Source organism: Hydra vulgaris, chromosome 01, assembly GCF_038396675.1.
Source record: "Hydra vulgaris chromosome 01, alternate assembly HydraT2T_AEP".
In the NCBI taxonomy this organism is placed as follows: Eukaryota; Metazoa; Cnidaria; class Hydrozoa; order Anthoathecata; family Hydridae; genus Hydra; species Hydra vulgaris.
The window spans coordinates 13,555,605-13,581,165 of NC_088920.1; the positions used below are offsets into that span (position 1 = coordinate 13,555,605).

The following is a 25,561-nucleotide window of genomic DNA, read 5'->3' on the forward strand; positions in this document are numbered from 1 at the left end:
TTATTATGAACTCTAATTATGAGAAGTTCATTCCATATAAAACAAACAAGTCTGAAGGTTTAAGGAATAATTTCTTTAATTTGATGTTAAAATTACTAATGTAAAATTAAAAAAAACTGCACTAAAAAACTTATTGTTGCTGATTTTTAAAAATGTATTTTTTTAATCCTTTAGAAAATTTTTTTTTTTAATTATGCAACCCAGTTTCTGGGTTTTTTTGTAAAAAGTTTTTTTAAATGCCATTAATGATATCATAATAAAATCTGCTGGAAAAACTGGAAAAAAGGCTGTTTTTAAAGAACACGCTGGAAAAACTGAAAAATTAATGCTTTAAATTCCAAGGGCTGAATATTTCACCATCAGTAAGTTCATCAGGAAGCTTCGTGATGAACCTACTGATGGTGAAATATTATGTTGAAGATAAAAGATAGATAAGTGTTTTTATTAATTTATTATTGCTCTGTTCTTTAAGAACATTGAGCACTCTATTTGTAGAATACACTAATATAATTTATATATATATATATATATATATATATATATATATATATATATATATATATATATATATATATATTTATATATATATTTATATATACAACCTTCGGAATTAAGAAAAATTAGGTAGGCAATAATTTGCCAACCTCAATCTTTTAGAGGTCAGCATCAGGTCGAATAAAAAAATTTGATACTAAGGTCTGACCATAAAACATAGAAATGAGGCAATTTTTTGCTGACCTCAAACACTCTGTGGTCAGCAGTTAGGTTATGCCAACCCTTATTCCATGAGCTGTGTATATATATCTATTTAATGTATATTTATCTATATAATCTGAATTCTGAGGGCTAGATATATGATATGTTACAAATTATTTAAGATTACACTAATATGTTGATTTATTTCTAATCATTTTTTTTATATTTATTTTTCATTATGTGTTTTATATTATGTATTAATGTATACAAATTTAAAATTAGGCAATTTTAAAATTAACAAATAAAAATTTTGTAATTGAAAAAGATTTCCTGTACAGAGAAGTAGAATGGCGGAGTATCTTGCTTCGATATTTGGTACTGAGAAAGACAAGTAAGTTTAAATTGTTTTTGATGTAAATAGGTATTATATACAGGATTTAGAATAACTTTAAAGCCACAGTTCATTGTTTGCTTTTTTTTATTTTCAATCTCACAGTTTTAAAAAAAAAAAACATTTAGTGATGCATTTTCATCAGATTCATCAATTGCTCAATAAATAAATAAACTTATTTATTTGTTGTAGCTGTAATACTTATTAAAGGGATTTTGGTAATGTACGCATTGATGCACTTAATCTAAAAAAATTAAAAAAAAAGATAAACAACAATAATAGTTAAAAAACTTGAAATAAATTCAAAATAAAAAAAAGAAATTTAATTTAAAAAATTTAAATGGAGAATTTGAACCCGCAACCATGTGACTGATTCACTTAAAGTATTTAAATATTTTTTCACATGCAAATAATGTTTATAATTTGTAGTGATGTACCGGTTAGTCGTCATTGGCATTAGCTTAATTGGCCTCATTTTACACAATCAGAATCAGTATTGGCATTGACTTTTTTTTTATTAATTTACCGATTTTCCAACTGATGGCATTTTAATATTTTCATCCTGCATTATGATAATAATTAAATGATAATTAAACTTTATGCATTACTTAGAGTTTTTTTGAGAAATTGTTTATTTTGACTTTTGTGCTTATACTTTTATAACCATAATTTAGTTTTTAGAATAATTGTGTTGTTCCAAGTCTTCCCAGGAAACACGTGTGGTTTTTTGTCTTGTATGTCCACGCAGGGGTATTTTATTTTAGACAACTTGGTCATGGCCATTTGCAAGTTTTATTATATCAAGTGTTACTGAAAAAATTTCAAAAACAAAGAAAGCAAAACTTACAAAATAGTAAATTAAAATAAAATTTAATCATTAAAAAAAATAAATAATAATAATGTAAATAATTTGTGTACTGTTTTTATTTTTGTTTCTTTAAAGTGATTGTTATTTTCAGCAACGAAAAATGAGTAAAAAAGAGTTTAAAGTTAACATAAAAAAGAATAATTTACCTATATTTTATTTGTTTTTTTTTTAAAAGCGAAAATATTAATTGCCATCTGTTTGTAAAATATATTTGCATAATTTAATATAATAAGTATATATTATCCATATAAGAAAAGGTCTATGCTATGCATGCATATACTTTTTTGTATAACTTTTTGTATTATACAGTTATATTTATTTGCTCTTAAGTATGTGCACGTTTAGCTTATTTTGATTAGACGTTAACTTCAAACAAGAAAATCCATGATTTGATTCCTACAACTGTCCAATTTTTTTGTTTTTTTTCTAAATGGTCATATGTTTGCTTTGTAACCATTTATCTTTTCTTATTTGTATATAAAAAATCTTTTTGTTGTATGTTTTTGAATGATAAAAATCTCATCACATTCAGATTTTTTCAGTGTGTTTTCAAGGCGCACATATATACATAATTTTTAAGTTTCAATTAGACCATGTTGTCACATAGCTTTAATTATTTCATGTTATCTTTCATTTTTTATTACAATTTTTTAGCGAAGACACGTTTTTTTTAATATTCAGCTCTGTGTGTGTGTAAAAAACACACAGAGAAAAATTTAGAAAGAGGTGGGCTTCGAATCACAAACATTCAGTTTACGAAGTCTTTTAGTTTACGAATTTTTATAATTAAATATAATTATATAGTACAAAAAATATATGCTTGCATTAAATAGATGTTTTCATAAATGGACAATATATACTAGTTACATTGAAATAATACTAATATATTTTACAAACACATTGCAATTTATATTTTTGTTTTCTTTAAAAAACAAAATCAAAATATAGGAAAATCATTCTTTTTAATGTAGATTTAAAAATTGTTTTTTTTTTTTTTGCTTTGCCTTATCTAATTTTGTTGCTGAAAATAAAAACCAATTTCAAGAAGCAAAAATAAAATTAGTACACAAATTATTTAAATTCTTTTGAATTTTTTTCTGTCTAGGTTTCTTTTTATTTTCTATTTTGTTGGCTCTGTTTTTTTGTTTTTGAAATTAGGTTTTATTCCGCAATGATTAATATAATAAAACTTGCAAACACCCGTGACCAAATTATCTAAAATAAAATACTCATGTGTGGGTCGTACAACATAAAAAATACTTATTTAAGAATTATTTTTTTAATATGTTTAAACGCTCGTACAATTTTCTTATGTTCTAGTTAATAAAAGAAATTGTGGAAAAAAAAACATTGGCACTGACTTTAAAAATATAGTTTTATTGTTATTTCAAATAGTTACTTTTCTTTTTATAGAATTTTCGAATTTATTAAAAAACAAACTGGAACTGCAGATAAAATTTAATAGTCGCCCTTTTGAGCGACTTTATTGCATCAAAAGAATATCTTTAGTTGCCCTTGACAAAATTTGGTTGTCTGGTATTGTTGGGTGACACTCTTGCATGTTCGTCTTTAAGTTTCTGCCGTAAAATATCAGTTGTAGGTTTTTTTAATTTTAAAGGCCAGAAATTTTTTTTTTGATAGACTGTCTGCCCCAACCAAACCCTATTTTTTATAAAAGGGTTTGGTTGGGGTAAATCTATTTTTTACCACAAACATATTTTCTCAGCAGTAAACTATGGGAATATATATATATATATATATATATATATATATATATATATATATATATATATATATATATATATATATATGTATGTATGTATATATATATATATACACACACACACACACACACACACACAGCCCTCAGAATTAGGAAAAATAAGGTTGGCTATAATTTGCTGACCTTATTCTGTGTGAGGTCGACAAAAAAAATGTAAAACAAAGGTTTGGCCATAAAACATGAAAGCAAGGTCGGCAATTTTTTGCCAACCCCAAACACTTCCAGGTCGGCAGTTAGGTCAGCATTGCCAAATGCTGACCCTAATTCTGAGGGTTGTATATATATTTGAGTCATACTTCACATTTTGCAGGAGTTACTGAAACATCGCTGGGGTAGAAATTGCTGTTGCCTTTGACGTGCAAGTGAGATAAAGTGAAGTACGATTCATTGTCTAAAATGCAACACTTTTTTCACAAACTTTTTAATCAGCCAACAAAATCTAGCTCTAATCTTTTCTTTCTGGTCCTCCATTGGCTTCAAAATCCAGATTTTCGTTCTTGAGCATTAGGAAGGTGTATTTATGACTGCATTGAAATTTTCAAACTGCTTGGCATTGCAAAACAGTGTCTTTATGGTCAAAAATTGTTTTTAGTTGCTTTATCTTGGTTTTGGTCATGATCTCTTTGATCTATTAACTAAATAAAACTTGTACCCACATTTTCTTTGCGTCTCTTATTCGCTGATGCATCTTGGTTTTATTTTTGAAAATGATTTCTAAAATAAATACAGATAAGTGGTCAGTTTGAAATTTGCTACAAAATATGTGGTTGACATTAATATAAATAATTTGACATAACATTTTTTGTCTGCTAAACTTTGTGCCATTTTCAATTTGCCACCTGTTAACAAAGAAAATATAATGATTTCGATCATTAATTACATTTTTGTAAAAGTTTTGTTACACTAATGTTTTTTATCGCACACATTACATCATGGAAACAACAGTCAGCAACAGTTGTTTTTCTGAAATTTACTTATTCAATCATTGTTAAAAATTGTTTAAAATGAAAAATGAAAAATTGATAAAAAGAAGTTGCATTTGACCAAATTTTTTGTCTTTATTTGAGTATATATTTATATCACTTTTTTTATCAAAACAACTCATTATTTTATAAATATTTTGTTTACTGTTTATTCTTAAATTTATTTTAAGTTCATTTATTACTTATTTTTTTTGTGAAATTGTTTTGAAAAAAAGAGATATAATAAAATTTAAAAACTTAAGCATATAAATTTGCCGAATGGTCACACGGTAATATTACTGGCATTTCTATGAGGATCAGCTCTAATAACTAGTTTATCCCGTCAGACAAACGTCATCGCCATTTATGCTTTACCCTGCGGCTTACGCCTAATCCATACTGCAATAAAAAGACTCACTACAATGTTGTTCTAATAAAAACACCAGAACAAAACTAAAGCAATTAAAGTATGCAAACAGAAAGTACTAATAAATTTTCCCTTAAGACCATTTAAACCAAATAGGTACTTCCAGCATAAATAAACCAAAAACAATCAAATGGCAGTATACCCTATTAAAAACCCTTTTAAAATAAAATAAAACACAATAGAGTCTTCAATAAACTCTAACACTGTCATAGCTCCAAGCTAGAGAGCCAGTAATTATAAGGCTTTTGTAATTAAAACTTGAATAAATAAGTTTGTTATTACATAATTTGAATTTTAACAAAGTTTTTTAACTTTTGAAAATGCCTAATATTATGTTTTGATTAAGTCATATTTTACATACCAAAATTTTTTGTTTTGTAAAATACGCAACTATAAAAATATTGCTTATTACAAAATTCTTTGGTTTTTAGAATAAATTGTTTGTTTTTTTATTTTTTCATGCTAATTCAATCCCCAAGGCCAAGAGGGTCATTGTAGTCGAGGAGGCTAGTTTGGTTACAACCCACTCTTAACTCTATAACACCAAAACATAAGCCATGACAAACAAGGCCACTGCGGGGAGAAACAAGTTGAATTAAAAAAAAAAATTTTCAATTGAAAATTAAATACTTTTAGTACTATTAGTAATAAGTTTAAATGGCTTCTTTGAAAACTATTGAAACAATAGTTCTTTGCTGTTGCTTTTTTTTATTTTTTATTTTTCTTGCAGTTTTTAAATACGCTTTTAAATTTAAATTTAAATTCTTATACTAATCATTTGAATTTAAAGAACAGTGTTTCCTAACGTGGGGCGTAGGAAACTTTCAGGGGGCAATTTAGTTGTTCGGGGGCAATAAAAAAAAAATTACTTTTTCAGTCTAAATTTAACCACATAGTCGAATCTCCAGGAAACGTCCATTAGAAGTGCATCATGCAAAATTTTTTTGCTGGAATGAATTTTGAAAACTAAGATTTGCTTCAGCTAACTAGGATTCGGAAAACTAGAATTTGGACTAGGATTATGGGTTGCTTGTATTGTATATTATTGTTAATTGAAAATAAAAGTAGTGTTGTGCTTATAAAAGAAGTGATGTGCTTACTAGAAACAAAAGCAGTTTTTCAAATTTATCATTGTTTTCAAATTTTTAATACATTTTACAAATAAATATAATTGATATTTAAATATAAGTCGTAAGTTAATATAATTGCAAATATATTTAATTATTTAGAATTTAGATGCCTCATAGAAAAATAAAGAAATATGTAATGATTGTTACGAAAACAATTCCCTCTGGACAATCATTTCAAACGCCAGTTCAGAATAACGAATAGCAATTGCGGAGAAAAGCATTTCCCTTTGGAGTGTTGCATGAAAACTTATTGCAAAAGTATTCCCTTGAAAGAATAATTCCGCACGAGGAATTCTCACTTAAAAGCCATAGCGCTAAACATAGTAACAGTTGGAATAACAAGTCAAGAAGACTACACATAGTTTATATATAACTAGTTGTTTATAATTTAATATTCAAATATAGAAATAAATATAGTTTAAAAACCAAGGTGGATTCGCTTTCTCTGATAAATAAGAATACGAAACATTACAAAATATATATTTTTAATTTCCTTATTGATTTTAAAGTTCATTTTCAAATTAATTCAAATTTGAATTATTTTCAAATTTTAAAGAAATATTATGAAAAAAGAGCAACGTTAAAGTCTCCTTACTGCTCATAATGTTAATATTAATCACACTCTTGAGGCTAGCTATTAAATTTCATTACTCATCGCTAAATCTGGGAAAAATCATACAATAGGAGAGCAGTTAATCAAGCCTTCAATATCAACATTTGTTAAAACTGTTTTTGGAAAAGATGACCAAGACATAAAAACCATGCCACTAAGTAACAATACTGTCAGCAGAAGAATTGACAAACAAAACTTTTTTCGGTGCAAATGGACAAATCAACATTGAGAGACAGCGAAGCAGTATTACTTAAATATGTCAGATACATTGATAATAATGATTTTGCTGAAAAAATGTTATTTTGCAAATCATTAAAAAGCAGCACTACCGCTAAAGATATATATAGTACTCTAAAAAGTTCTAATATGAAGTGCTCCTAATATGATGGGCAAAAAAATTGTTGCTTAAAACTGATGAAGTATGAAAATCCAGATGTGCTTCTTGTGCACTGTGTTATTCACAGGGAAAACTTGGTAGCTAAAAATTTTTCTCCTGTTCTAAATAAAATAATGAACTTGGTTGTAAAATGCATTAATTCTATTAAAGCAAGTGCAAAACAAGAGTGCATTTTTAAATTATTTTGTGAAGAAAACAATGAAGCCCAGGTCAGACTTTTACTTCACATTGAGGTAAAATGGCTTTCGAAAGGGAACTGTTTAAAAAGATTTATGGAAGTGTTTGATACCCTTCGTGATTTTTTAAGCGACAAAACGGAAATGCAATATCTGTTAATGATCAATTCTAAGGCATATTTGAGTTATTTAACCAATATTTTTGAAAAACTTTAATATATTGAATAAAGAACTTCAAGCAACAAATAAAACTCTTGTTGATGCAAAAGCAAAGATATTTGGTTTTATTACGTCTATTGAACTATTCAAAAAGATGTTTACCAAAAACAATTTAGAAAGTTTCATTGGCTTCAGAAATGTGAAGTAACTGATATCTCTATACTTAATATTGTTGAGCATCTAAAAAACTTATCAGCTAATTTAAAAGGTTAATTTGGTAGTAGAAAATTTTGGTAGTAGAAAATTTTGGTAGTAGAAAATTTAAAAAAAATATAAAAGGAAGATTTTCCGATTTGAAGGAAATTAATTTTCCAACTTGGTTGATGCAGCCAATATTAGTTAATTTATCTCATATTTCAAATATGCAGTACCAAGAAGAATTTGTAGAAATGCAAAATGACGAGTCAGTTAAAACTTTATTTAATATAAAAGGATCGTTGGCATGGTTTTTTGAAGAGACCAAAATTAAATATTCAAGCGCAACAGAATGTGCAAGAAAACTAATATTATATATATTACTGTTTCCTTCTTCATATTTAGCTGAAAGCGGATTTAGTGCCATAACTGATTTGTTACTTAAAAAAAGAAATCGCTCGGATATAACACAACGGGGAGATCTAAGAATGAAGCAAACAAAATTGGAACCCAATATAAAATCTCTTTGTAACCACTATCAAGCACAAGGATCTCACTAAATTTCATTTATTTTAGACTTGAATACCTGATGTATTTTATTTTATTTACTTATATATTGTTTACTATATTTTGTTTACTTTAATTTTTTTGTTCAATAAATAAGTTTTTGTGATTTCTTCCTGCAGTATATCATTTGTAACATGGGGGCAGATTTCAAGTTTTTATAAACTTTGGTGAGGCATGGCACTAAAAAGTTTGTTAAACACTTATAGAGTTTGTCAAATAAAAAAATACATTACAACAAAAATAAATATTTTTTCATTTTTTTTTTTTTCCAATTATTTTTACTGCAAATTGCATATAACTTATTGAAGGGATTTTTTTTTAATTAACGAGATGTTGTTCACTGTTTTTTAATGTAAAGTAAAACATGATGCAATCTAAAAAACATATTTAATAAAAAATTTTTGAATTTTGATATTAAAAAAAATCATTTTGAACTGGCCTAATTTTGCCCGTTTAAACCGACTCATATATATATTTTTTGCTAGACATCAGTGTTTTGGAATTACTTCCTGTTTTCTGAGACCTGGCATACAGTTGACACTTTTTAAAGTCTTCTATCAATCACTTTCTTACTAATTATTTATGATCTCATTACTGAATAATTTATTTCTTCACCTAGTTGTATGACTAACATTTTTACATTTTGTTTTCGAACATGCTGATATAAATATAATATATGCTGGCTTTTTCTTAAATACCATTATGTATAGTATACATCCCGAATTCCAAACAAGATTCGGATTCACAAGATATCTATTACAGTGGTGGCTCAAAAAATTAGAGTCACCATAAAATTTCCACATTTTAAAGGTTTAGGTGCCAAAATCACTGATTTTGGCATACATTGAATTTGTAAATCAATTGGTTTATGAACATTTAGGTATTTAAAAAAAAAAAAGGTGATAACTTTTATGTTTTATTACAAAAAAAAAATACACTTTAACATTTACATTGACATCAATATTTTGTATGACCACCTTTAGCTGGGATGATTGCTGCAACTCTCCTTGGCATGCTCTCTATCAAATTTAAGCACTGTTTTTGAATGTTTTCGTTATGGTGCCATACTTCAATTAATCTTTCTATTAAATTTTGTTTATTAGTTACCAAAATTTTTGACATTTCCCGCTTTAAAAGTTCCCATAAATTTTCTATTGGATTTAGGTCCTGTGAATTTCCTGGCCAGGGTAAAACAGTAATTTTTTTGTTGTCTAAATACGCTTTTTGCTTTATGGCATGAAGCCGAATCATATTGGAAAATAAATTTTCCATCTTGAAACCACTCCTTTGCCTGAGGTATGAGGCGTTCCTTGAGAACTTTAATGTACTGATCCTAGCGCATCGTATTTTGTACAATTAACTTATAACAGACCACACCATTATTTTAAGTTGGTGTTTTACTCTTTGCACCAAACAGTCCTCATTAAACTTCTCGTCTTCTCTTCTTCTCACAAAATTGGTTTTATCCATCATGATCTCTATAGTGGATTCGTCTGAGAAGCAAACCTTAAAAGTCAAAGTTATAAAAATTAAAAAACACCATTTTTTTAATAAGTTGCCAAAATATGTAAAAGAATTCAGTTTATAAGAATGATTTTTTTCAAATATACCTTTTTCCAATCATCAACAGTAAAGTGTAAATGATTTTTTGCCAATTGTAGGCGCTTTTCTTTCATAGCTTCAGTGAGCTTGGGTCTGATTGCAGGTCTACAAGCTTTGAAGCCCTGTTCTGCCAAACTTCTTGTTCCTTAAGGATTTCTTTATGGACTTTTTTTGATTTTCTCCTATTTTCCACCACTATATTTCTTATTTTTCTCTTTGTACGTGGGGTTGTCACTCAATGTCTGCCACAGTTTTTCCTCTTTTCTGACAACAATGGTTCATTTTTCCCCATTCTTAATACTATCGACTGTTGCCCTAGAAACCTTTACATTCTTTGCTATTTGTCTATTGGAGCTATTTCCAGCCAATATAAGACCCTGAATTAGTCTAATTAGAGATGGTAAAATATCCTTTTGTTTTCCCATTGCTTTAAAGATAACAAAAAAAGGTTAGGTTATATTGAAAAATAAAATAAATATAGATAAAAGAATATTAGATTTTTTAAACGTTCAAATTGAAGAAGCACTTACCTTAGTTCAGAAAAAAAAAATTTATAATTTTCAGTGAAAAATATGAAAATAAAAGTAATTTGTTCTTGGACTAAATATAAATATTGCTGTCAAAAATCCATGTGTATTCAAAAAAATATCGTTAATAACTCAAATGCTACTAACTTCATTACAATGCAATAAAATGTGTTGCCACTATAATAAAATAATGCTAAGAAGTGGCGTAATGCATATTTGTGACATATACTTATTGAAATCAAATGACTACAAACAATTTGGTATTTCAAATACATATTTTATGAAGAATTTAGGGCAGCTCTAATTTTTTGAGCCACCACTGTATATAGGTGTTAAATTAGGTATTACTTAATCATTTCAGTTGGTAAATGTTTGCATCTTATTGTAAAAAATTTCTTTAACTCTTTCACTATATTTTCACTCATATTTAAATAAGAAAATGCAATGTTTGTTATATTAAAATCAAAAAACTTTTCGCATGTGAGTGGTTTCCAAACCACTCACATGCGGAAACATCAACAAAATAAAATTTAAAAATTTTATTTTATTTTTCATTATAGTTTAAATGTTATAATATGCTAGTCATTTTTATTTATTATTGTTTTTAGTTGTTTTTATTCATTGTTGTTGTTTATTTATTTTAGAGTAAACTGCTCATTTTATTTTAAAATTGGAGCATGCCGACATGGTGACAAATGTTCTAGACTTCACAACAAGCCCACTTATAGTCAGGTAGTTCATTATTTTCAAAATTTATGACAAGGCAAAGTGTATTAAATTAAAATAATTTTTTTCAAAATTTTTCAAAAATATGTGATAAAATTTAGCTGTGGTACTAGCTAGAGGTATGCAAAAGAGAATATTCTGCCAGATATCCAGCTGGTAACATTGGGTATATCATGTTAATAAATGTTAGGAAAAAACTTGTTTTAACTATTGCTGCAGTCTTAAAGATACACAATTGTTTTGTTAGCTGCAGTCTTAAATATTCAGACCAAATCAAACCATTTGGTAATTAACTGACTAAGAGAACCTATAGCACAAATTCTAAAGTGTTATTTTAAAATAATCTAATGTTAGTAGATTCAAAAAATTTTGTTCCAGTTATATAGTTCAAGTAAACAGCTCTCAGAATTAGGGTTGCCATTCAGCAATGCTTGAGCTAAGTGCTGACCTAGTGTTTGAGGTTGGCAAAAAAGTACCTACCTCGTTTCTATATTTTATGGTAAAACTTTTGTATGAAATCTTTTTTGCCAACCTGATGCCGACTGGCAAAATATTACCAACCTCATTTTTGCTAATTTCGAGGGGTGAGTAAATAAGAATTAATTGTGCACAAGAAATACAGATTTTATCACTCATGTATTAAATGATTTGGACTATTTTGAATAAATAATAGCATTTCTCTGTGTTCTCTCTAAAAAAGCAGGAGATTTTGATAGTGCTAATAGTTTAAGGGCAGTAAATGATAACCAAACATTTAGTTATTCTTACAATTAGTAGTACTTAATTTACTTAACCAATTAATAGTACTTAACCAATTAGTAGTTACTTAACCAATTAGTAGTACTTAATACTACTAATTGGTTGGTTATCTAATTTAATCATCTTTTTATGTATTTGACTTTTTATCAATTAATATCCTATATCATTTTGATTTAAAATTTATTTTAAATGTGAAGTGAAATAGCAAATGTTTAATTTTTGCTTTTTTAATTTAAGTTATTTTTAATATTATTATATATTTATTAACAATTATTATGGTGCCAATTGTTTCAGGAATCATTTGTTTTAGAAACTTTTTATTTTAAAGTATTTACTGTGGGGAAATTTTAAAATATCTCACATCAAAATAAGCATCAAATGTTTTGTAATGAAGACATGTTTTTAGAAGCAGTATCTATTAGGGAAAGGAAATATTCAAGTTTTTTCCAAAACTGGTTTTTCGAATAAACCTGCGGTTTTCAATGTTTTAAAAACCAGTTTTCCAGTTTTCTAGTGTATTTTTTTATTATATATATTTCAGGGGAACAACAGCAGCAAAAATATAAATATATATAGCAACTATTCATATGCTTATATTGAATACAATGGAGCAGCAAACAAATAACTCTTTATAATGGGTAATTTTATGTTTCTTAAGACAATAAGCACCTAAAAACATAAAGCAGCAAGTGTTTCATCATTTAACCTTGACCTTAGTTTAGTAACAAATAGACTACTTGCAGAAAATGACCTTTTAGTCTCCACACTTGGTACTTGGATTGACTTTAAAGCCGTGTGCAACAAATCTAAGTTGCTTGTTTTGTTTTTTTTGATTCTAAGTTGATTCTATTTTTTGTTTCTTTGGTGAAACCCCTTTGACTGTCTCTCTGATGGAGAGCTTGAGCTCTTCCGACAAGGAAGTAAATTGTTGTACTTGTTCCCGACTAGTTTCATTTTCTGACAAATTTTCCTCATCTATAGACTCATTTCTCTTTTGCTCAAACAAACGATTAAACCAACTTGATGCAGTAGTAACAATTACATTTCTCTTTGGCATGGAATTTTTGAAAATGTCATGAGTTGCTCTATTAATGATATCAGGATTATTCAGATATTTAACTAAGTTTACTAATATAGCATTCCTCTCAGTGACTCTTTTAGGAAATGAGTCAACTAGCTCTTGACCAAAGGTGTTTTCCTGGCTTTTTAGCTGCTTGAAAATGAACTTCAGAATGCTATCAGATGAGAGCAAGTTTAAGTCTCTTCTGCAAAGTGCTTGCGCATTAACCTTGATTGGTCCTTAAGCATTTACTAGATTTTGTAAGGTGGTAAATTCAGACTCAGAAATCATAATATCGCTTGATAACTCAATCAGTGACATTTGAATACATTTCTTAAGGATAACAAATCTTGAAATCATATCTAGTAAGCTGTTCCAATGTGTCTTAAAGTCTAAGATTAGCTCCTTTCCAAACTCAGATTGGACATGCTTTTGCAGAATCATGTCATTTTTAACTGGAGACTTTCGAAACAATCTGACACATTTTCTGACCTTGTTAATGAGTTCTGTGACAGCCTCCCTGATCATTGGTAGAGCTGATGCACCTGCTTCTGCTGAAACTTCTAATCCTCCTTCCTCATCGCTGTCTTCATCTTCTTGGTCCTCTTCTAGAATAGTGACTTGCTCAGGTTTACCATTATCTTCTTTCCTAGACTGCCTATATAGAAAATTACAGACAGCCAAGTGGATTCCATGTGCGAGGTAGAGCTGATGGTCTGGTAAAATTGAGCTACCAAGTTTTTTTATTACAGCATTTCCTCTGTGGTTACTGCAACAATATCACAGGCAAAATTTAGCCCAAATTCTTTCAGTTTCTTGTCAACAATTACACAACATTTCTCTGCTGGCATAGATCGATGTACCCTGATCATTCCAAGGTTCCAATAATCATCTTCCATATGAACATTTATGTTCATATATCTTCTGTTTCTGGATGAAGTATACTCATTAAGGGTTAAGCTAAACTTGTGACCAGCAAGCTTCTTTTCTTCATAATATTTCATCAGCAGAGCCTTAACTGATTTAGCATCTTTGGGCAATTTATATCCTTGTGTCTCTAGAGCTGTTCTCAAATGTTGACTAGTTGAGAAAATACGAAAGGGCAGCCCATCTCATGAAATAAGCTCAGCCAAAACAACATCAACAGAATCCTTTGTCTTTAAAAATGAATCAATGGGTTTGATGGCTTCGAGTTTCCTCTCAGGAGTAACAACAGCAGCAAACGTGATGTTGTGATTTGTCCTCAGGTGATTCTTCATGGAGCTTGTGGTTCCTCCTTTGCATTTAATTTCTTGGTCGAAGAGCTTGCACTTGGCCAATATTTTTTTTTTTTATATATTCTTTCAATTGGTCAATTATTGGCCAAGTTCTTTTGAGTGCAAACCAAAACTGGTGTGTTATCCTTGTGGAATTCTGAAAACGACATTTTCGTTTTTGTGAAAATTTGTTTTACTTTTTTACATCACAAGTTGTCGTAACTTACTGTTAAAGTTTAAGTGGAAGCAAATTGAATGTTTTCATTTATTTTCTAGAGCAACTACACATCAAGAAAAATGTTTTTGAATTGCCAAACAACCAAGTAAAGTTTGTACAAAAGATATATATCAAAAAACTGGTTCTGAAAATAACATTTTCGGTTTATTTCCAAAAATTTTACGGTTTCTGGAAACTGGAAACCGGTTTTCTTTTCCCTAGTATCTAAAATTATATCTAGCTAGATAATTTTCAATTATCCCTAGTAATAGTTAATGTCTTTTCATCTTTAATGTCTTTATATTATCATGCATACATATACTATATATTCATATATATCATAGATTGTCATACATACATAATGTATTACATATTTTCTTCAAAACGCGCTAAGTCACACAAAAAAATTTTTTTGAGTTAATTCCATTTCCACATTCTATATACTTGAATCTATCATCTATTTAAATATTACACCAATTGAAAAATTTTTGGTCCTTAAAATAGACAAAAAAAAAATCAGTTAATGCGCAACTAAGAGTAGTGAAGTTTTATATTGTTTAATTCAATTTACTTGGACTTAATGCGTTTTGCAAATGGGCAAAAAAAGAGATATAAAGCAGGGCTTTTATTAGCTCCCTGCAACCCTGATGCTACTAAAGTCTTTTGTATATAGACCATTACCACTACCTACAAATATGCAGTAACAATTTTGTTGAAACATCTAATATGCATTCAATTATGCTATATTCTCAAGACATCTTCTTTTAGCAACTGCAAAAATATAAATGTTGACTTAAGTCGCATAAAATATTCTGTCTGCAAGTTTGTAAAATTTGTTTTTAACTCAGTTTTTAATTTTTGACTAGATTCTTAAATTTGATATTTTAAGAGGTGTGTATTGTGATTGTTTTTACTTCATTTGTTTTCTTTTGCTTTCACTTTTTTTGATCTTCAGTTCTGATTTTATTGACTGTTAAGTGATAGACAATGGTTTGATTGCATATCTTTGGGAACTTAAGCATGAATTAATAACCAGTTTAGTGTTTCTATTAGATTTTTTTTATATATAACATTATAAGGATAACAACAGTTTTTTGAATGTTTTAGACCATCTTACTTCAAAATATGTTTCAAAATCCTCAAAATCTTGCAGTGACTAATGAATTTGGTCAAAGCAACGCAGGTAATTCTCACTTATTTTTGTAATTAATAGTTTTGACTATTTATAATTTTATTTAAAGAAGGGGGAAAAAAAAATTTCCCCCCCCCCTTTTTTAAATAAAATTATAAATAGTCAAACAATAGTCAGATAAAATAGTCAAAAATAGTCAAAAAATAGTCAAAACAAGTCTATATTTTTTTTAGCTTCAATAATGAATGATGTGGAAGCCCAAGAACATTATGATAATTTTTTTGAAGACGTATTTCTTGAACTTGAAGCAAAGGTAACCTATTGTTTTTGTATAAAAATTTTATAACCAGAAACCATAAAATGTTGTACTTTTAAATATATATCTTATATAAATATGTCAATACAATTACATATATACGTCTCTTGCAATATTGTGTATATATATATATATATATATATATATATATATATATATATATATATATATATATATATATATATATATATATATATATATATTTATATATATATGTCACTTGCAAAAACATTTGTTACAAAATCACCAAAAAGTCATAAAGAGCTCAAGATTCTGGGCTCTATCAACAGAGCAATTGCATCTGCAATTGATCTGTTAATAGAGGTCTCACAATAATGTCTTATGTTATATGTCTTGTCTTTTTTAGCATTTTTTGTTACAACACCCGGCATTGCAAAAGGAAAGCATAGGCATTGGCTAAAATCTGATATTAAAGATAAATATTTTTTAAATTTGAAAAACTTCTGAATCAAATCTTGGTTATCAAAGAAAGTACTATCACAATTTATCACAATTTTTTTTTTTTTTTTGATAAATCCATAAGTAATAATAAGTATACAGTTTAGGTGATGTCAAATTGTTTGTTTGTCCGAAAATCAATCCCACAATCAATTGCAATTTTAGAAAATTCTATTGATTTTGTGCTGTGTTTCTTTAACTATCCCTAAATGCCTTTCGGTACTAAAAAAAAAACCTTTACTTTCTGATCTTTAGGTATAGGCTAAAGATTCTGATCTCTAGGCAAAGTGGCAGCACTTCTTTTGCTATTAAGTAAGCAACCTCAAATTTCTTTTGTATTTCCAGCTGCCACTTGATTTTTGCACACTTCCATTTTATGATTATTTTATACTTTCTATTTAATAATTTCTAAAATCTTAAAACAAAAACTATTTTATTCAATTTAAATCATCATTATGTTTTTAAAACAACATTTTTACAACCAATCATAAACTTGCTTTATTATTTTTCAGACATTCAAAGTAATGTTTGTAAACATTTGTATTTATTAATTCATTTTATTCAAAAGAATTTGCTTCATTTAAAAAAAGTTTGAAGTGTTAAATTTTATCAGAGAAAAATAGTGCATAAAGATATTTTTTCAAGTTTTCAAGACATTTTAATTAGTTTTAATTTAAATAAATCTGTCAAATTTTTTTAACTTTTTGATTTACTTATTAAAAAGAGTTTTTTTTTTATGACTTTGTATAGGGATTATCTTTTTCCTGATATTTCCGCAGTTCTGGATAATATTCTCAACTTTTACTTTTTCCACATATCAAAGCATTTTTTCTGGATAATTTACCAAAACAATTATCTGGATTTTTTAAATACGACCTGGATGATCTATGTAAATTATTTATAATTATAAATATATTTATATATATTTATTTATTTACTTATTTATAACTGAAAAGTGTTATGCCTTTGAGTTACAAATTGAGAGCAGTACTACCAGGGGTGTGGTGGAAACGAACTCGGAACTTCTTGTTTATGAGGCGAGCACTCTTCCACTACACCACTACCTAGTGCCACTACCATGTACCGTGTATATATATATATATATATATATATATATATATATATATATATATATATATATATATATATATATATATATATATATATATATATATATAAACACACAGATACATATACTTAAATATTTGTTTATTTAAAAGTGCTTCTTTTAGGCTATATAAAAGGTTTGGGTATATTTTTATATTATAAAACATTTAGTTAATTAAAAAATTGCATTAAATTTTTACATAAAAAAAAGCTTCAACATGATTTTGCTCATAGGTTTTCTGATTAGTTTGTTTTTACATCTTTAAATTTCATTCCTTCCTTCTAATCTATGCTATGCCATTAAAATACACCATTAATAATGAAATATATGAAATACCAAGTAACATCAAAATAATTGATAATTATTTATCAAAAAAATATTTTTAACTTCTCTTATCATAATATATTTTAGTATGGTGAGATAGAAGAAATGAATGTCTGTGATAACCTTGGTGATCATTTAGTGGGTAATGTCTACGTTAAATTTCGTTTTGAAGAAGATGCAGAAAAAGCTGTGGACAATGTCAACAATAGATGGTACAATGGTAAGTTAAACTTATTATAAATATACTAAAGAGTTATTCACTAGGATTAAAAAAAAAGAAACTTATTCCAATTTTTAAAAATGTTTTAATTAAAGATAGTTTTAATGCTCTGTCAATTTAACCATGTGTTTGATATGTATATGTATATGATATATATATATATATATATATATATATATATATATATATATATATATATATATATATATATATATATATATATATATATATATTAGTAAAAACACTTATCTAACTTTTATCTTCAACATTATGTTTCACCATCAGTAGGTCCATCAGGAAGAATATTCTTCCTGATGAACCTATTGGTGGTGAAACATAATGTTGAACATAAAAGTTAGATAAGTGTTTTTACTAATTTATAATTGCTCTGTTCTTTAAGAATATTGAGCACTCTTTTTGTAGAATACACTGACATAATTTATATATATATATATATATATATATATATATATATATATATATATATATATATATATATATATATATATATATATATATATATATATATATAATGCAACTAACTGTTTTCCTTCAGTCTAAATTAGTATCTTATAAAAGTGAATAAAGAAAGTCACAGAAAAAATTGGAACTCTGAAAATTTGATTTAAAAGTTGATCTTTGAATTTTAGTTTGCGTGACTTTGAGATTTTGAGTAGTTAGATTAGTAATCAGAATTTTTGTGAAGAAATTGAAGAATCAGAGCATTAAATAAAATATTTCATTAATAATTTCATCAATAAAAAAGCATATATAAAACATTTAAGTTTATTTATACTTTATTTGTACTTACATATGCGCTCACATGTTTTTTAACTTTACTTCAAATGGTAAAGAAATGTTGTTAACCATTAATCTTGATGATTTTATTTGACAATCATCATTTTTTTTAATTAAGAATGTTTTTGTTTTCATTTTTTTGAAATACTTTTATTATTTCGCTTTGTTTATTTAATAGTTTTATTGAAGTGTAGTAAAGTACAAATGTAGACTGTTTTTGTAACTGATAAATAATGTAGCTGACTGATTTTGGTTGAATGAATGCATTAGCTAGCTTTGGTTTAAGCAGACAGTCTATTAATTTAAAGGAATTTTGAGTTATAAAATGTTTTAAGGCTTTATCTTTTTTTTTTTTTTTCCATAAATTTTACACATACTTTTCAGGTCAACCAATTTATGCAGAGCTCTCACCTGTTACAGATTTTAGGTAAAAAACATATTTTGTTTTAATTTTTTATTACATAGAAATGTTAATTTATGAAACAAATATAATATCATATTTTAATAGTTAAGGGTATTAAGACTTTAACATTTAGTTAGCTGAATGTTAAAGTTTTTATGTCTGATGACATTAGACTAAAATAATGATAGGAAGCAGCATAGACACAGATATTAGGTGAAAAGCTAGGGTGCGGGGTGTACATTTTAGTATCCACTAAGTTTTTGTTCTCTTCTTCCTCTTTTTTTTCACTAGTGTTTATTTTTACACTTACATTTGTTTTGTTTTCTTGTTTAATGCATTTGGTAATACAACTTGAAAAACAAAAGTTTAATAAATTCAACTGCTATCATAAAAATTGTGAATGTATGTATGTTTTTATAGATATATATATAAATTCAATTTTAAAAATGTTGCCTAGGTATTGCCGAGGTAAATGATACTTTTGGAGTCAAACCCTCTGCATTTGTTTGTCTCAATTAAAAAAGTTGAATTTCGCAAACTATCCATATATATATATATATATATATATATATATATATATATATATATATATATATATATATATATATATATATATATATATATATATATATTTATATATTTATATATATATTTGGATAAATATTTATGTATATATTTGGATATATATATATATATATATATATATATATATATATATATATATATATATATATATATATATATATATATATATATATATATATATGTATATATATTTATTATAGTATAAGTTTTTTGATATAATTTATTATAAAAAATAATAGAGATTTTGTTTAAAATTTAGGGAATCTTGCTGTCGCCAATATGAAATGGGGTAAATCTTTACTTATATGCACAATTTTTTTTGTTAACTTTTTTAAATTTATGATTGTAAAATGTTGTAAAATGTGGGATGTTTAAAAAGTTACACTTTTCCACTCATAACTTATTTATAAATTTTTTATTCTTAGGGAATGCACTCGTGGTGGATTTTGTAATTTTATGCATCTTAAACCTATATCTAGAGAATTGAGGTAAATCTAGTGGAGAATATATAATTATTTAATTACAATAAGTATTATGTTTATGACAAAAGTAATATAAGTAATGACTTTAGTCTCATTAAGTCAGACAATTTTTACATTTTTCATTCATATAATTTAGGCGAAGACTTTATGGTAGAAGACGTGGTGGTGCTGGAGTTGGTGGTGGTGCTGCAAGCGGACCAATGGTAAAACGTGGAAGGTGTGTTTTAATTTGTATTCAATATTTCTTATTTTGATGCATTAAAGTTTTTATTTGTTTGAATTATTATTTATTTTTTAATAAAAAAAAATGCTAATTTCAATAATGATGTTTAGACTGAAACATTTTTATAAAATTGTGTAAAATTTTCGAGAAACATTTGAATGTCTTCAAATCTTAACAATTGACCAAATTTTTGTTTTTATTTTGTCTGTTAATTAATTTCTAAGAATACTTCTAATACATTTCAAATGATTCTAAAAATTAGTAAGACATAAACTGAAGACCTCATTTATAAAGACGCATACTCAAGATTGTTGATTCTAAGAATTAGACTAGAATTTAAAGAAGCATATAAAATGTTTGATTAATAAACACTTGTTAGATTTAATTTTAAGACACGAAATTATGCTTTGCATTTGGTTAAAAAAGGTATAATTTGGTTAAATAAGGTATTATTGAAGAAAACTTTTGAATCTTAAAAAATTTAGGAGGATCGAATGAAAGTATTAATCAAATTTTTTTGAAAATAAAATAGTAACAAGTAATAGTAGTATACAAAATTATTTGTTTTATTATCATGCATATTTCCTGGATAATTTTAAATTACTTCGAAAACAATTTTGCATTCTTTGGACCAATGTTTGCGTTGTTTAAGTTATGTTTAAAAATAGATCTCTTAAATCCTTCATTTTATTTCAGAATAACCTCAAGTGCTTATTGGGGCAGATCTAGCGATTGTGGGGGCTAAATAAATATCTTAATAGTATTAGTTTTAAAGTACTAAGAAGATATATGAGATGTATGCTTGGGGTTATTTTATGAAAGATATATTAATTCATTTTTATTTAAATATACTCAATTCAATTTTAGTTACGCCATCATTGAGATTTTTATCCAGAATATTGACACAGAATATTGACCAGCGCCATTTGTTTTAAAATTTAATTAAACTAAGTTGTTGATAAATGTTGAAAAACAGCGCTTTATCATAATTTTTACCTTTGCATTACAGTAGTTTGAATGCAATTCTGTTTTAATAATTATTGTTTTAATTAAATTCATTGATTTCAGTTACACAGTTGATTTAGAAGCATTTAATATTTACAGGGATTATCTTTCCAGAATTTCCGGAAATCCGGATATTCATCTCAATTTTTAATTTTTCCGGATATCCAAAACGTTTTCTATACACACAAGTTTAGTTATATTTTTCTAATATGTTTCTTTTTTAAACTTTTTCACTCAATACTCATACCAAGTTTGAAAAATAAGTTAGAAACAACTCTGTTAAAAGCAAAGTTAAAAGGAAAATATATTCCGGATTTTTCCGGATTTTCTACCTAAACAATTTTCCGACTATTTAAAATATGGTCCGGATGTGTTTACTATTAGTAATGTAGGTTATATATGTAGTGTAGATTGGAAAAAGTGTTTTATGTAGATTGAGCTGCATGTACTTTTAAACTTCTTATTGTTCTTATTATTTCTCTAGTTGAAAGATAATATTTTTTCTTGATCTTATCTTTAAATTATTCCATTTTCTCTGTTACAATCAATTATTGAACTGAGTTATGCATTTAATATTATTGCATTTATTTAAAAAATCATTTTTGAATTAAAATTTTAATTAAAAAGTTATAGTTTTTTAAGAAAAATTTTTTATAGTTTTTTTTCAATTCAATGTTTATATTATTAGTTTATAATTGAATTTATTTTTCATCAAATCAATTTTAACAAATAAAAAATTTTTTTTTTATGAGTATGGTTAGATTTTAAATCAATTTAAACACAGTCAAAAAAGTAACTGATGTAATTGAAGCTCCATAGATGCAGTGCAACTAGGGATTGCAATCCCGGGATCCCGTATCCCGTGATCCCGGACGTTTTTGGGTCCCGAAAATCCCGGGATTCTAACCACAAAATCCCGAGATTTTCGGGATTATAGCAGGATTGAACTAATTTAATTATTTTGTATAACAAAATGTTCAAAGTTGGTAACTATACTGAATTATAACGAGTTATATAATGCTGCTTTGCATTATATAATAACAGGTTTATCCTGTTTATGTTTTATCCTTACGATAAATGGAACAAATTTTTGAATAGACCATGGAGTTCGGGAGTTTATCATTGAAAAAAGTTTCACAAACACAAATTAAGGCAGGTTTGTTTGACTATTGTATAAAAAACAATCGTTAAGTTTGTTGGCAAGACTTCTATTCCACCGACGAGCATCGAACCTGAGCGGGCATTTTCTGCAGCTGGGTATTTGGGAAGTAAAATAAGGAGTAGGCTAAATGACCAAACCTTAAATGCTCTACTATTCCTCCGGGCATATTTTCAGACAAAAAAAGAAAGTTTGTAAATAAAATATGCATTTAATATGAATTGTTTTTTTGTTTTACATTTATTATTCAGCTACCATTTATTTATAAATATAAAATAAAGATTTTCTTTAATTTTTGTCTCTCAATATTAACAAACAACTTATTATGTTATTTTTTACAAAGTAGCTTGTTGCTACAGCAGCTACATCGGTAGCCAAATTTAAGAAAATTTATGTTTACAAATTTATTTTAAAATTTTGATTGTTTAGTTACTTTAGTCAAATGCACTTTAAATGTTCAAATGTTATTTACATATCCAATTATTTGATGAAGGTTGTTCTGTAAAGTCTGTAATCTTAAAACATAATATGGAAGGTACCGTATATATATTTCTGCATTATTTTAAGATCTTTATATACACCTGCTGCCTGTTACACAATTAAAACAATTTAAGGCGCCATAGAAAATTAATTTAAGTCATTAAGGCATAATGAAATTAAATAAAAAATTGATAACATCGAAAAGTATATTCATATATGCAGTATTAAGTTCTGTTTTTAAGCAAATATCTCACATTATATAAAATCCCGGGATCCCGGGATTTTATTTACTTCAATCCCGAAATCCCGGGATCGTAATTCATGCCCTGGATTGCAATCCCTAAGTGCAACTTAAGAGTAGGCAAACTCTGAAATAAAACCCCCCAATATATTTGTGGGTAAGCATTGGAGAGGTCAATATATTTAAAAAAAAAAAAGCCATATTTAGATAAAATGGAATTACTGAAGCGAGACTAACTACACAATTGTGTAATCAAAGACATTAAACATAAGAACATTTATTTATAGTTGGAGTCATTTCTTAACGGATCTAACAATGTTAGCCGAACTGTTTAAATGAGCCGAACCTGTTAAAGATTGGCGGGATTTTTTCAAATAGCGAAAAAGATATTTTTAAAATTTTATTTCCTCGATGTTTTCGACTCATTTATTTCGACTAAAAGTTGTGACTATTATTGTAACTTTTCATTATTATTCAAAAAAGATTTAACTAATTCTTTAGAAAAGTGGAAAGTCTTAGTTATTTTTGTTTGTTTTATCACTTTTAGATCACGTTCCATCTCACCTTCACCGCCAATAAAACGATCTCGTTCACGCTCTCCTCGTCGACGACGAAGATCTAGAAGTCGTTAAATGTTCAAAAAGACGATGAAAATCCAAAGTTTTCGAATGAATCTTAGTCTAACATTCCGTCAACTCTTTGCTTGTATTTTTCTGATGGTTAAGACAACGTTCTCTACTCTGTTAGTAACATACCAAAGTTTTTAAAATAGTTTAGTAAAAAATCTAGTGTTAAAAAAGACTGTTTTTTTATCAGTTTTTTCAATAATTCTTTTATCAAAATTATAAATGTTTTCAAACCGTGTTTGTATAACAGGCTAGTTTTTCTAATTATGAAAAAGACTGTTTGCAGCCTCTGTAATAGACTAACAATAAACTTAAAGGTTACTTATATTATTCCATTGTTTTTTTTTGTTAACTGGATCTTTGCTCGGTTTCGGCTAAAAAGCTCGGTAAGCTGATTGAATGAGACGATCTAGAAAAGTTATCAGGGTGTCTAAAATTGGCTCTTATTTCAATTTTTTGAAACTCGTATATAAATGTAAGTGCAAAAGTTGTGAAACTTAAGCACATTAACCATTCTGAAAAATTTGATATAATGCGAAGTTGCAACCACGGCTCCTCTTTAATCCTTAAGCTATTGTTTTCTTCAACAAATTTTAGTACAATTTTACCAATAATAAAAACTAAAAAATTAAATACTGCACTTAAAGTAATGATTAATCTCAGGTAGCATATTGTAATTGTATTTATATTATAAGAAACTAATCGGTACGATGAAAATGTTTGTAAAATGCAATATAATAGTCCTGTTCCAAATGCAAGAAAGGCAGCCAAGTAGTGAATAGATCGCTCGTACATAATATACATTTGATCTGCGTTTAAACTATTGGAAACTTTTTCTGACCGAAAATTGGCAACAAATGTTACGCCAATACCGCCGACGATGCCGTTAATTAAGCACCAAAAATTAATTTTTTTAACTAAAGTCAAATTTGAATCATTCAGCTGAGCTAAATACAAGCTACATTGCTCGTAGCGTACAAATACGTTGCATATTGATAAAAATCCTGACAGATTTAGTAATTGACGGAAAAAAAACGACTCCGGTAAATTGATTCCAGTATCACTTATAGCAGGAAAAATGAATTTTACGTGACCATTTTTCGTAGAAATTATATAAGGTATAATGTATCCAAGTACCGTAATAGTAAAAAACAAACTTGGAATTAAAACTAACGTCTCCATAAGAGTTTACATGTATGCATTACTTTTCTCATTATATTTTGTTATGAGAAATTAAAAACTCGAATCTATTTTTTTCAATTTTTAAAATTGCCTTTTCTAAACAAATTATGACTCGATTGAACTTATATCACATTTTTGCATACATTACCGAAGGTGAGGAAGCTTTTCATTTGATATTCAGAAAGAATATTAAATTAAATGCTTCAAAAAACCAATCAAGTTTTATTTTGAAACGAGGTGGATTTACTTAAGTTAACCGCGAAAAATAGCTTTAAAAAAAATCTAAAAACCAATTTTTTATTTTACA

At 27.0% G+C, this 25,561-nt stretch overlaps 2 protein-coding genes across 2 annotated transcripts; one reads left to right on the forward strand and one right to left on the reverse strand.

The window, feature by feature from the left end:
* Positions 1–970: 970 nt before the first annotated feature.
* On the forward strand, positions 971–24,402 carry LOC100207704 (splicing factor U2AF 26 kDa subunit). Its single transcript, XM_065787433.1, has 10 exons — positions 971–1,087; positions 11,138–11,225; positions 15,619–15,694; positions 15,877–15,956; positions 17,938–18,070; positions 19,253–19,295; positions 20,116–20,145; positions 20,282–20,344; positions 20,475–20,555; positions 23,994–24,402. The coding sequence occupies exons 1-10, from the start codon at positions 1,044–1,046 to the stop codon at positions 24,076–24,078; spliced, it is 723 nt and encodes a 240-aa protein (XP_065643505.1). The 5' UTR covers positions 971–1,043; the 3' UTR covers positions 24,079–24,402.
* Positions 24,357–25,339, reverse strand: LOC105846752 (DNA damage-regulated autophagy modulator protein 2). The gene has a single exon (XM_065787432.1). It carries the CDS (start codon positions 25,252–25,254, stop codon positions 24,421–24,423), a length of 834 nt encoding a protein of 277 aa, XP_065643504.1. The 5' UTR covers positions 25,255–25,339; the 3' UTR covers positions 24,357–24,420.
* Between the last annotated feature and the right edge of the window lie 222 nt (positions 25,340–25,561).